We start from the raw sequence: 14,761 nt of genomic DNA on the forward strand, positions 1-14,761 counted from the left end.
CTTAAAAGTTTAAGGAAATTCAGCATGTCATTCGAAGACCCTGACAGACTTCTACAGATGTACAGTGGAAAGCATTCTGAATGGTCGGATGATGGTCTGGTATGAAAGCTCCAATGCACAGGAATTCAAGAGGCTACAGAGAGCGTTGGACATAGCCAGTTCCATCACGGGTACAGCTCTCCCCACCATAAGAGGTGATGTCTCAGGAAGGCGTCATCTATCATCAGGTGTCCCCACCATCTGGGCCGTGCCCTATTCTTGATGCTGCCGTCAGGTAGGAGGTACAGGAGCCTGAAGACCCACACCTGAAGGTTCAACAACAGTTTCTTCCCCACTGCCATCAGATTCTTGAACCATTCTGGAAAAACCCCTACACTACCTCGACTATATTTTTCTTTCTCTCTCAATTTGCACTAGTATCATTATGTTTATTTGGTCATGTAGGTTGTGTATAATTTCTGTTAACTTGTTTGTTAACTTATGTTTGTAATGTACTGTGCTGCTCAAAGCTAATTTTCATGACATTTATACCCTGTGTATGTATGCCTGTGACAATAAACTTGAACTGTTTTCTGATGAAGATTGAAGGAGTAAAGTTATAATAAGATTAATATTAGATGTTTGACAGTGTTAAAGTAATTTGGAGTAGTTTTCAGCCTATTAAATAAGTATCGGTAAATTCTGGAGACCTAGGTGTTCACAGCCATATGTTGACTTAAAAACTAATCCACGATATTTCTCTTAGACCATAAGAATTAGGAGCAGAATTAGGCCATTTGGCCCATCAAGTCTGTTCTGCCATTCAACCATGTTTGATTTTTTTTCAACCCCATTCTCCTGCCTTCTCCCCTTAACCACCCTACCAATCAAGACCTATCAATCTCTGCCTTAAATACACCCAATGACTTGGCCTCAACAGCCCTCTGTGGAAACAAATTCCACAGATTCACCACCCTCTAGCTGAAGAAATTCCTCCTCTTATCACTTTTAAAGGGATGTCCCTTTTTTCTGAGGCTGTGACTTTGGATCCTAGACTTTCCTACTAATGAAAACATCCTCTCCACATCCACTCTATCCAGGCCTTTCAGTATCCAGTAGGTTTCAATGACACCCCCCCCCCCCCCCCCCCCATCCATCTAAACTCCATTGAGTACAGGCCCAGAGACGTCAAAAGCTGCTCATATTGTTAAGCCTTTCATTCCTGGGATCATTCTTATGAACCTCCTCTGGACTGTCTCCAGGGCCAGCATGTCCTTCCTTGGATATGGGCCCAAAATTGCTCTCAATATTCTGAATACAATCTGACCAATGCCTTATAAAGCCTCGCCAATACATCCTTGCTTTTGACTGAGTGAAAGTGTTTTACTGTTTTCCAGTTCCAATTTGAAATTGTTATCTTAGTTTTAAATTTAAAAGAATTGCAAAAGTTAAAGCTGTTGGAACTGGAGGGAGAGGAATCTTGTGCCTGTATTTAGTGCTACACTCAGTATTCAGTTGCTTGATAGGATGATGGAGAAAGACTCAGTTGTGGCTTTCAAAAAGATCAGTGCTTGAAAGAAAGGAAAATATTGCAGGGCTCAGGAGAAAGGACTAAAATATGGGATGAGCTTCAATGCTTTGAGAGATAACATGGATTTGAAAATTCAAAAGACCACCTGTGAACCTGTTCACTTTCCTTGACTCTATAAACCCGGGTAACATTCTAGGGGGGGGCTGCACTATACAAGTTCTGTCTTTATTGTTTTAAGTAAGCCATTACCTGATGCTTGTATTTTACGGGACTTTCATTTCTGCTCGACGGTTTTTCTCATTGAATTTACAACAGGTTATTCTGGTTGACAGGGTGTTCAAAAGTAATGCTTGACTGTTGCCTGGTATTGTGTGCTATGTATATGCACCACATCCATGTTGACCTTTTTGCCCACCTGGCTGAAGTTCCAGATATCAATCATTCTGTGTATTTTAAAAAGAACTTTCTCCTCAAATCCCCCTTCAAAGCATCTTTTTCTCTCACCTCAAACCTATGCCCCATTGTGTTTGATACACCTACCACTGGAAAAAGATTCTGACTATCTCTCTATCTATGACTCTTATAATTCTCTATACCACTATCAGACCACCCCTCAGCCCCCTTCACTCTAAGGGAAACAAGTCCAGCCTATCCAATCTCTTGCCGTAACTAAATTCCTCCAATCCAGGCAACATCTCAATGAAACTCCTCTGCACTCTCTCTAGCACAATCATGTTCTTTAGTGTGGCAACCAGAACTGCACACAATACTCCAGATGCAGTCTAACCAGTGTTTATTGTAAAGTTGCAGCATGTTGTCCCAACTTTTATATTCTATACCCCGACCTATGAAGGCAGGTATGCTGTATGCTTTCTTCACCACCCTATCCACCTGTGTTGCCACGTTCAGGAAACAAGGCACTTGGAGCCCAAGGTCCCTCTGTTCTTCGGTACACCTTGGTGACCAATCATTTGCTGTACAAGTCCTACTGCTATTTGACTTCCCAAAATACATTGCCTCATGCTTGTTGGGATTAAATTCTATCTGGCAACACCGACCAACTTTCCATCTGATCTATATCCTGCTGTCGCCTTCGACAACCTTCCACACTGTCCACAACACCATCTTTAATGTCATCCACAAACTTACTAATCACACCTATTTTCACATCGAAATTGTTAATACTTATTGCAAACTGCACGGGTTAGGGCACCAATTCCCGTGGTACAACACTGTTCACGTTCTTACAATACTGCATCCTTCCACTACTGCCCTCTGCCTCCTATCAACAAACCAATTTTGGATCTAATTAGCTAGCTTGCCTTCTCTTCCACATGCCTTTACCTTCTGGACCAGCCTACCATGTGGGTCCTTCTAAAATATCTTGTGAAAGTCCTCACATACAACATCTACCATCTTGCCTTCATTAATCTTGATTACCTCTTCACAAAAATTCTCAATCAAATTAGTGAGGCAGGATTTCCTCTGCACAAAGCCATGCTAACTATTCCTGCCTCTCCAATAATTTTCCCATCACTGACGAAAGGCTCGTGCCTGTAGTTACATGGATTATCCCTGCTATCCTCAAAGGAACAACTTTAGTTATCCTCCAGTCTTCTGGTACCTCATCCATGGCCAACAAAGATGCAAAAATCTCCATCGGGACCCCAGCTATCTCTTCCCTTGCTTCCCATAGCAACCTGTGATCGATCTCTTATGGTGACCCCAGTATTTCCCTTGCTACCCTGTTGCCCCTGGTTTATGGTAATAGAATGTCTTTGGATGTTTGGAATATGGATCGAGGAATGGTGCAAGGAGTTTTAATACTTGTATGAAACTGGTTTTCTTCATAGTGGGACTTAGAGGTAACTGAAACAGTCCTCGGCCCCTTTCACCATTGAGACTTTGGGGATGGGGCAGTAAAATAAACTTGTGTCAAAACAGTGTTCCTTGCTGTAGAAGTATCGGCTTGAGAATCAGTACCACATCTGCCTTTTAAGTGTTTTTCACAGTTATTTAATTAACTTGACGTGTTCCCCAATTGGATTGGGAAAACAGGGTCAAGGGATGCTTTTGTGTGCCCATTAGAAGTTGAGATGTCAATTTGTTAACATGGCAAAAGACAACACACTTGTAATGAAACATGAGAACACTGGGCCAATGAGGTAATCTTACTTGTGCAATAATTTTGGTGATAGCTGACGATGTCCTGAGCATTTTGAGAACAAAGGTTGGCATTTTGAGACGAACACAAACCCAGCCTACCCAGTCTCTCCCTTCATACCAGGCAACATCCTGGTGAATCCTCTGCGTTCTCTCTATTGCTACCACTCCTAGCTGTACTGTGCTGAACTGTATACAATACTCCAAATGTGGCTTAATTAATGTTTTGTCCAGCTGCAGCATGATGTCTGAACTCTTGTACTCAATGTCTTGGCCTATGAAGGCAAGCATGCGAATGCCTTAAGTGTATAAGATTGAGAGGCATAGATGGGTAGCTAGTTCCATTCCCTGTGGTAGGACACAGGAAATGAAAGGACACAGGTGGGAGTTTTAAAGGGGTTCTGAGGGGAAAGTCTTTTTACACAGTTGTAGTTGATATCTGGTTTGCATTGCCAGAGGTGGTGAAATCGGATACAATCACTAGGTTTGAGAGGCATTTAGATGGACACTTAAATGGGCAAGGCATTATAAGGATGTGAATCTAATGCGGGCAGATGGGATTATTAAAGATGGGCAAAAAGGTTGGCATGGATGTGGTGGGCCAAGGGGCCGGTTTCTGATTCTAAAAATGTTAAATGGAAAGAAGGTTACAGCTGACAAATTCCCAGTTCAAATGCCCAAACGTTGTTGACCTGTGCTTCACTGAGCCCATTTCCTTCCTGCTGGGAGAATGAAAATTTACCTGAAGATGTCAAAGTGGTAACAATCTAAGTGCAGAGGACTCTGGCAATTGCTCCTCTTCATTTCTGGTAAGATAATTCTTGGGTGTTTGTTGTAAAGATGCCAGATTGTTGCAGATGTTATCCTCCTTGCATCTCTGTGTATTTTTATTCATTTAGCACTGCTAACAGAATACCTACCCCTACCCATTTACAGGAAGAAGTTGCCAAATAACAAATACACCTTTGTACATTGCCTTTGTCGACTTGAGTGAGGCAGCCAGCTCTGCCATCATGCAAAGTTCAGCTTCCCAGATGAACAAGTCAATCTTGTGAACTGCTGTGACCACATGCAGGCCATACCTTGCCTTTCCTTGCATCCTCCAGAGTTAAACGGGGCTCTGCATTTGTCCCAATATTTATTTGCTCTTGGCTGGAATGCAAGAAATAGATGCGTATACTATAACCATAGCTGTCACTCTAACAGAATTTGATGGCTGGTCTCTAGAGCTCCAATTCAAGGCCAAAAGTAAACCCTAGTGAAGCAGAAGAATTACTGTTTGAGGATGCATCAGTGTTGATGCTCTTTCTAAAAATTAAATGCAACACTTACTGAATTCCTTTACTTCTGGGACATTCCTTCTTGCTCTCTGTACTACAGATAGAGTTACAACATTTAAAAAACATATGGACAGCTACTTGGGTAGGAAAGGCTTAGAAGGATATCGGTCTATTGCGGGCAAATGGGATGAGTGGAGGTAGGCATCACGATTGCACTGGACGAGGTGGGCTGAAGGGGCGTGTTTCTGTTCTGTATAATTCTGTGATTCACTTGGGTTTTCTTTAAGCCACCATCAACCTCCATCACAACCAGAAATAAAATTAAATGGCATCTAAATAAGCCAATATCAAGTCAATCTGTACTTTGGTAGCACGATTGTTGACAAAGAACTTCCAGTGCCCTTAATAGCAATGTCTTGGCTTTTGTTGCCATTTTTTTAAAAAATGACTGCAATCAAGAAGGGTGTGTCAGACTGGGTGCACAATGCCAAGTTTACATGGGTGTTGTTCTCCAGTCTCCCTTTTATCATTGCCATTATCAAAATAAAAACAACTACCCACAAGAACACCACCTGGACAACATAATGTTAGCATGACAAAATCACTAACTTGAAGTAGTACAACCAGGAGCCATACCAACACAGAGCTAAGAGAACTGGGTCAGCCACATCATGCTTATGGACAGCTATTAACTGCTTAAGATATTTCTGCACACTAATTTTGCAAGAGATTGCTGATGTTGTGCCTTTATTTTCAGCAGGAATAAGCCTGGGAATTACAGGCCAGTAAGCCTTGCATCAGATTCTGAAGGACAGGATTTATTTGCATTTGGAAAGACAAGGACTGTTAAGGGATACAGGCCATTCCCAGTCAAGAATGGAACAGCCTGTCATCAGTATAGCTTTGTGCATGGGGAATTATATCTCACGACTTGGAGTTTTTTTTTTGAAGAGCTGACCAAGAGGATTGATGAGGGCAGTGAGTAGATGTTGTTTATGTGGACTTTAGCAAGGCCTTTGAGGTCCTGCATGGTAGGCTGGTCTGGAAGGTTATATAACACATGGGATCCAGGGTGAGTTAGAAAATTGGATACAAATTTGGCTTGGTGGTAGGAGGTAGAGGGTTTTCCAGATTGGAACCTGGGACCAGTGGTGCGCTGCAGGGATCGGTGTGGGGTCCTCTTGTTCATAATGTACATTAATAATTTCGATGAGAATATAGGTGGCATGATTGGTAAGTTTGCAGGTGAAACCAAAACCAGTGGTGTGGTGGATAGTGAAGGTCGTCTAAGGTTACGACAGGATCTAGATCAAATGGGAAAGTGGGCAAAGGAACGGCAGATGGTATTTAACTGGGGCAAGTGCAAAGTGATGCATTTTGGGAAGTTAAACCACAGCTGAACATAGTGACTGGCAGGACCTTGGGGAGTGTTGTAGAACAGAGAGACCTTGTGGCACAAGTACATCGTTCCCTGAAAATGGGAACACGGGTAAACAGAGTGGTGAAGAAGATGTATGGTATGCTTGCCTTCATCAGCTGAGGCAGTGGGTGCAAGAGTTGGGGCGTTCTATGATATTTGCACAAAATGCTGGTTAGACTGCACTTTGTGTGCAGTTCTGGTCGCTTGTGATTAAGCTAGAGAGGGTGCAGGAAGGATCCACAAGGATGTAACCTGGATTGGAGGGCTTGAATTATAAACAGAGATTGGATAGGGTAGGTCTATTTTCCCTGGAGCAGAGGAGGCTGAGAGCTGACCGGATAGCGGTATATAAAGTTATGAGAGGCATAGATAGGGTAGATGGCCAGTGTCCCCTGTGGTAGGTGTGTCTTAAACTAGGGGTTATAAGTTGAGCGAGAGGAGTTTTAAAGGGAATGTGAGGGGTAAACTTTTCAGAATAGTTGGTATCTTGAATGAGCTGCCGGGGTGGTGGCAGGAACAGTAACAACATTTAAGAGGCATCGTGATGTACGTGAATGAGCAGGGCATAGAGGGATATGGAATTAATGCAGGCAAGTGGGATTGGTGTAGATAGGCATGATGGTCTGTATAGACACAGTGGGCCAAAGGACGTGTTTCTGTGCTGTATGGCTCTGGCATTAGAACAGTTAGCTGTTGCAGAGTCTGCAGTAAGGGCTCTATTAAGTAGCACATAAAATCCTGTGAGTTTGAATCAAAGATCTGAAGGATACTCCCTCAATTGGCAAGCTCTATACTCTGCTACAAAGGAAACAAGTATCATCACATTATCCTGATTCACAGGAGGAGGGAATGAAGACTTCAGCCTGCCTTGGCTCATCTTTTGAATCCAACATGTGGAAACTAGTTCCAGTATCACTGGTTGTGCTCGAGTTAAAACGTTTGCTCCTTGTTACTTTGCAGTGTTGCCTCAGGCTTAGTAAGCAAAATTCTTAAGAGCATTCAGTCTACAGTAGCTTTCAAATAATAGAACTGTAATTATCAGCATTGGAGCCCAGAATGTTCAGTGAGTCAGCAGGTTTCACCTGCAATCTGACAGATGATACTTTAGACAGCCCAGATTTTGTGCTGCAAATTGTTGCCACTAGGTTTCTGTTTACAGATCTTTAACAGCAGTATTTCTAAGATCTCCGCTGTCAAAACCAGAGCTAGGAAGGGCAAAATGTTCTATCGCATGTTTTTCATAATTGGAAGAAAATGTCATGTCTTTGATTATAGCTCGCCCTAATCTAGCGTTTGGGTCATCAGTGAGCTGCTTTTCCTAGAAAGACAAAGATTCTAATGTTAGCAGCAGTAGAAATTTAGAGCAAAGACAATTCCCTTTTTATTGTTCATGAGGGAAAAATGTCACTGGCAAGTTCATCACTTATTGTGTGTGCTTAATCGCTCTCATTACTGAAATATTTGGGCCATTTCAGAGGGCAGTTAAGAGTTGATCACAAGTACAGGCTGGGGGTGCATTTGCAAGACTTGAGTGAGGACGGTAGGTGTCTTTGAGGATGTGAATCAGATGAATTTGTTTGTTGCTGATGCACTCCCACTGGTTATGCCAGAACAAACATACTGGACAAAACTAAAAAAAAGAGGAAAATCTTGGAGAAAGCATTGCAGCTATCAGTGGGGTTGCTTCAGCAACAGGCTGAAACACAAACCCATCTGATTACTAGCAGTTCAGGGTTGAAAACCCCTCAGTGCCAAAAAAGTTACTTATTTAAAACTCTTCATACTCACTGGATAATTTTAAATTGAAGCCCTTGTAACTGACATTCCAAAAACATATGGGTTAGGAAGTTGTGGGCATGCTATGTTGGTGTTGGAAGCGTGACGACACTTGCAGGCTGCCCCCGAAACACTCTATGCAAAAGGTGCATTTCACTGTGTATTTTGATCTACATTTGAATAAATAAATTTTGCAAGAAAATAGGAGCAGGAGCAAGCCACCTGGCCGCACAGCCAGCCCTGCCATTCCATTATGATTGTAGTTGACCTACCACAGGTCTCATTCCTCTGCTGTGCTAGATTCCCATAGCCCTCAACCCTTTGATCTTTCAAAAATTTAAATCCTTCCAATTTAAATATTTGTAATTAGCTAGCCACCGCATCTCTCTGGAACAGAAATTTCCAGAAATTCACCATCCTCTGTAAGAAGAAATTTCTACATAATTTCGTTTTAAGTGAGTGCCCCCTTATCTTGTCGTTATGTCCCCTTGTTTGAGATTCTCCTATTCATGAAAACATCCCAACATCCTACCCTGCTGTCATGTCTTGATCAGGTCACCCCTCATTCTTCTAAACTCCAAAGAGTGCAGACCCACCCTGTCCAGCACCACAGGATGATCCTCTCATCCCAGGGATTAGACTGGTGAATCTCCTTTGTCTGCCTCCAGCACCGCTATAAAGGCAAGGGGACCAAAACTGTATACAGTACTCCTGGGTGTGGTTTCACCAACACCCTGCACGATTGTAACACTTCTCTATTTTTAAACTCCAATCCCCTTGCAATAAAGGCCAAAGTGACATTTGCTCTCTTGATTACTTGTTGCACAGACCCACTAACTTTTTGTGATTCATTCACAAGAACACCTACATCCCTCTGTACTTCGAATTTTCAGTCTCTTTCCATTTAGATAATCTGCCTTTTGATTCCTCTTGCCAAAGTGCATGACCTCGCACATTCCCACATTAAACTCCATTTGCCATGTTTTTGCTCAGTCACTCAACCTATCTATAATCCCGTTGCATAGTCACAATATCCTCATCACAACTTGCCCTTCCATCTATTTTCGTGTCAACAGCAAACTTGGATACTGTACGTTCTGCCCCCTCCAGATCATTAATATAAATAGTAAATAACTGAGGGCCAAAAACTGATCCCTGGGGCAATCCACTAGCTACAACTTTCCCATTTATTCCACCTCTGTTTTCCATATACTAACTAATTTTTAATCCAATCTAACATACTTCCAATATTACGAACCTCTTAACTTATGCCATGAACTATTAACCTACCTTTTAAGTGGCACCTTGTCAAATGCCCTTTGGAAATTACAAATCCAATTACGCCACATCTGCAAGTTCCCCTCTATCTGCTCTGCTTGGCCCATCCTCAATTTGAGCAAATTTGTCTTCCCTATTTACTAAAACCTTACTATCTTTTAGAAACTTCCATTAAGCTTTCTCTGGGCCGGTGATTCAAGCCTCACCTCTGAGCTATTGGTTCCTATTCTTGGCATCATCTAGCCCTGTATGTGTTGTTGATGCAGCTTGACCCATCTTGCATAATCTACCCTTTAAAAGCAGTTTGTTGTTTGAGGTCTATCATGATCACACAAACAAAACTGCTGTGTTCTGAGATTATATTCAGAATTAGAAAATGACGGATCCTTGTTTCTAGAACCTGTCTTGTTTCATCTCCCCTGAACTTGAGTGCAGGAAGATGAACCCCTGTACATACTGCAGTGGTTTGTTTGTGCACGATAGCAAGGTTTATAGGTCAGGTCTGAGATCCTTCAGACTGCCAGTATTTGTCAATCAAATGCTCATAAGAAAAAAAAACAAAGTTGCTGAGAGAAGTAATGCCAAAGCTGGAAAACGAGCAAAAAGAGAGATCGTGTGATGATTCCAAGTGAGGCAGTTGGTATCTTTGGGAAGCACAGATGAATGAATGTTTCTGACTGGTCAGCAGACCTGTGCACCTTGATGACTGTGGCTGAAGTAATATAATGAGGCAGCAGAAAACTACAGGAAAGATTGCAAGTAGCTAAAGGATTGAGGTGGCACAGTGGTGCAAACAGTAGAGCTGTACCTCATCTCCAATGACATAGTCTCAATCCTGCTCTCAAATTCTGTCTGCGTGGAGTTTGCACTTTTTTCCCAAGACCACGTGGGTTTCCTCCATGTGCTCTGGTTTCTTCTGGAGCACATGGAGGAAAGATGTGCAGGTTGGTGGGTTGATTGTCCATTGTAATTTGACCAAGGTGTGTAGGTGAGTGGTAGAATCTGGGGGGAATTGAAGGGAATGTGCAGAGAATGAAAATGGAGCTGGTGTATATGGGTGCTTGATGATCAGCATAGACTCAGTGGGCCAAAGGGCAAGTTTCTATGCTCCAGGATTCTGTCGGGTCTGGGTACAAGTGGAAATGGGGCATGAGTAGTAATAGACAACTTGTGGAGAAAACAGGGTAGAATTTTACAAGGTGGGGCAGGCTCCAAGTATCCTGGAGAGGAATAAAGTGTATGATCTGTTGACTACCCAATCAGTGCAGTGCTTGAGAAGTATTGGCAGCTGTGTAATACAATCATAATATGCACAGGCAACTCTCAACTGATCAGTTTCAGTACTTTTTTCTGGATTAGAAGTACTTCACTGCATCTACCTCGGAGTCTGTACATTGTAGATGTGAACAGTCCTGATGTATACAGAATATTCTCTGACTGATAAAACCAGCTGTTGGAGGAACTCAAAAGGTCAAGCAGCATCTGTGAAGGCAATGGGATGATCAATATATTGGGTCAAGACCCTGTGTCGGGACTGTGAGTGTAGAAGGAAGATGGCCAGCATATTGAAGTGAGATGGAGGGGTGAGACAGGTTGGAGTGGTGATAGGTGCAAGCACACGAGGTGGGAGATGACTCGTTTACTTGAGGAAAGATGTACTGACTTGGGGGCGATGCAGATGTGGTTCACCAGGTTAATTCCAGAGATGAGGGGGTTAGCCTATGAGGACAGATCACGTCGCCTGTGACTATACTCGCTGGAATTCAGAAGGATGAGAGGGGATCTTATAGAAACATATAAGATTATGAAAGAGATAGATAGGAGGCAGGAACGTTTTTTCCACTGGTAGGTGAGACTAGAACTAGGGGACATAGCCTCAAGATTCAGGGGGAATAGATTTAGGATGGAGATGAGGAGCAACTGCTTTTCCCAGAGAGTAGTGAATCTGTGGAATTCTCTGCCCTGGGAAGCAGTAGAGGCTACCTCATTAGATATATTTAAGACACAGTTGATAGATTTTTACATAGTAGGGAATTGAGGGTTATGGGGAAAAGGCAGGTAGGTGTATCTGAGTCAACGGCCAGATCATCCGTGATCTTATTGAATGGCGGAGCAGGTTGATGGCCTCCTGCTCTTTCTTGTGTTTCCACTTATCACCCGCCACCCTTCTATCTCTAACCTCCCCCTCCCTCACCTGGTTCCACTCTCCCTACCTGCCCCATATTGCCCTCATCTCACCCCCCTCTCTCACCTCTATACTACCTATCTTCCTTCTACACTCTCTCCTGGTACATGGTTTTGACCCGAACCGTCCCTTTGCCTCCACAGCTGCTGCTTGACCTGCTGAGTTCCTCCAGTAGTTTGTTTTTTCACTCCAGAATCTGCAATCTCTTGTGCCTTCAGTTTCTGATGTATGTTGGTTGGAAACATCCTGGTTGAGGCGGGCGGGGGATTAAGTATTTCAAAAACCTTTCTCACTGGGGACTGAACACAAATATTTTTGGATTTTGGTATAGGTCCAACAGCAGCCAGCTGCAAACAAGCGACCCAGTAACAGTGCTCCTCCTCAAACTCAACTCAACAAAATCAAGTATTCTGGAGGACCACAGATTGTAAAGAAGGAGAGACGCCAGAGTTCATCCCGCTTCAACCTGGCTAAGAACAGAGAGCTTCAGAAACTGCCAGCACTTAAAGGTAAGGCATGCCCCCTTCAAGACATTGCTTAATGTGTTTTCTTCTTCTTGAATGAATCCAGCTGTTCATTTGGCTTTTATAACGTCAAGTAATTGTCTCTGGAATTCTCTACCGCAGTAAGCTGAGGCCAGATCACTGGAGGTGTTTGAGGAGGAAGTAGAGCAGGGAACTGAGGGTTGTAGGGATCTGATGCGACCTGGGGCAGATCACCCATGATCATATTGAATGACAGGGTGGGCAGGCTTGTGGGGCAAGTCCTTCTCCTATTTTGCAGTGCAGTCATCAATTGTTGCTGCTAGGTCTTTCTTGCAGTGATATCATCTGGCCCAATGATCCAGTGTAGAACATGTCACATGTACCAGTTAAAACTGTTCTGAGCATGTGCATTCTTAACCAAATTTGAGAGATTACTATATGGATCTCGGTATCACCAACCCAGAACTTAACACATATAGGCTGGATGGTTAAACTTTCAAAGTCAAGTTTTCTCTCCAAACAAATAAACCCGAGCTGTATTCTATTCATAACTTTCCAATTTGACAACATAGATAATCTAGTTGCCTTGATAATTCTCTTCCACTGCCAACCACATTAGCATAGAACACAGCACAGGAACAGTCCCTTTGGCCCATGATGCCCATGCTAACCATGATGCCAGTTTAAACTAATCTTACCTACTTGCACATTCCCTGCCTGTTTTGTGCCTGTCTAAATGCCTCTTAAGCGTTGCTATCGTATCTGCTTCCACCACTCCCCTGGTAGTGTTCCAGCCACCTACCTCTGTTTATATATAAAAAGCAACAAAAGACACTTGCCTTGTAAATCTCCTTTAAACTTTTCTCCTCTCACCTTAAATGCACATCCTTTAGCATTTGACATTTCTACCCTGGGGGAAAAAGATAATGACTGTCTACTCTGTCTATGCCTCTCATTTTATATACTGCTATCAGGTCACCCCTCAGCCTCCAACGCTCCAGAGAAAACAATCCAAGCTTGTCCAACTTCTCCTTATAGCTAATACTATCTAATTTGGGCAACATCCTGGTGAACCTTCTCTGCACTCTCCAAAGCCTCCACATCCTTCCTGTAATGCTGTGACCAGAACTGCACACAGTACTCCAAATGTGGCCTAACCAAAGCTTTGTAGAGCTGCAACATGACTTCCTTGACTCTTGTACTCAAAATCTTGACCAATGAAGGCAAGTACGCCATACTCCTTCTTTACCGCCCTATCTACTTTCAGGAAGCTAGGGACTGCACTCCAAGATCCCCCTTGCATCAATCCTCCCAAGGGTCCTGCCATTTATTGTAAACTTCCCTCTTACATTTGGTCTCCTAAAGTGCAGCATTTGTCTGGATTAAACTGCACCTGCCATTTCTCTGCCCTGCATTTCCAGCTGATCCAGCATTCCTCACTATCCACATCTCGAATTGTTTTGCTGTCTGCAAACTTGCTAATCAAGCCAATTATCTTTTTGTCTAATTCCCAGCACTGATCCTTGTGGGAAAAACCACTGGCCCAGATGTCCAATCAGAATCACACTCCACCACTACCCTTTGTCTTCTATGGCCAAGCCAATTTTAGAACATAGAACACTACAGCATAGGCCCTTCGGCCCACAATGTTGTGCCGACATTTTATTCTGCTCTAAGATCTATCTAACCCTTCCCTCCCACATAGCCCCCTATTTTTCTATCATTCATGTGTCTATCTAAGAGTCTCTTAAATGTCCCTAATGTATCTGCCCCCACAACCTCTGCAGGCAGTGCATTCCACACACCCACCACTCTCTATGTGGAAAAAAAAGTTACCCCTGAATCCCCCTTGTACCTTCTTCCAATCACCTTAAAATTATGTTCCCTTGTGTTAGCCATTGTCACACTGGGAAAAAGTCTCTGACTATCCACTCAGTCTATGCCTCTTATCATCTTGTACACCTCTCTCAAGTCACCTCTCATCCTCCTCTCCAAAGAGAAAAGCCCTAGCTCACTCAACCTATCTTCATAAGGAAATCCATTCTACCAAGTCACTTAGTTTTCTGGATCAGCTTACCGTGAGGAACCTCGTTGAAAGCTTTCCTAAAGTCCATGTGTACAACAACTGCTGCCCTGCCCTCATCAATCAGCTTTGTCACCACCTCAAACTCAAGTTTGTAAGATGTTCCTTTTCCAGATGCAAGTAGATCTTATCACTAAGAATCTTCTCCAGTAATTTCCTTACCTCTGATGTAGGACTTGCCAACCTATGACTTCCTGATCAGCTCTGAGGGGAAAAATAATGACTTGCATAAAAGGGGTGTACGTGATTAGTTCCTGCTCTGTGGCGCATCAGGTATGAAAGTAGTGATGAGACATGTCAATGTGATGCTGAACCTAAAATCATTCCATATCATATGGGCTAGTCAATTGGCACTGTTTTATGCCTATGAAAGGCATTCTGCCTTTCATAGGCATAAAACATCAGTTCATCCTTCAATCACCACCCCAACTCCCAAATATTTTCTAAACATATGTATATCATTTTTAAGTAACAATCTTCACTGTGACATTTATTTGCTTATTACATGCAACCTGGCAGGAGCTCAAGATAAGTCACCCTTCAGCTAAGGCACAGGACAGGACTGCTCCAAGTGCTTCCCT

General features: G+C 43.0%; 1 protein-coding gene across 2 annotated transcripts in view; it reads left to right on the forward strand.

The window, feature by feature from the left end:
• ppp2r5d (protein phosphatase 2, regulatory subunit B', delta) overlaps nucleotides 1-14,761 on the forward strand; it is a 111,213-nt gene that overhangs the window by 32,605 nt on the left and 63,847 nt on the right. For both annotated transcript variants that reach the window (XM_052025260.1, XM_052025261.1), the window contains exon 3: nucleotides 11,944-12,121. In XM_052025260.1, coding sequence (XP_051881220.1) covers nucleotides 11,944-12,121 — 178 coding nt within the window. The remainder of the gene's footprint in view (nucleotides 1-11,943; nucleotides 12,122-14,761) is intronic.

Source organism: Pristis pectinata, chromosome 10 (assembly GCF_009764475.1).
Source record: "Pristis pectinata isolate sPriPec2 chromosome 10, sPriPec2.1.pri, whole genome shotgun sequence".
NCBI lineage: Eukaryota > Metazoa > Chordata > Chondrichthyes > Rhinopristiformes > Pristidae > Pristis > Pristis pectinata.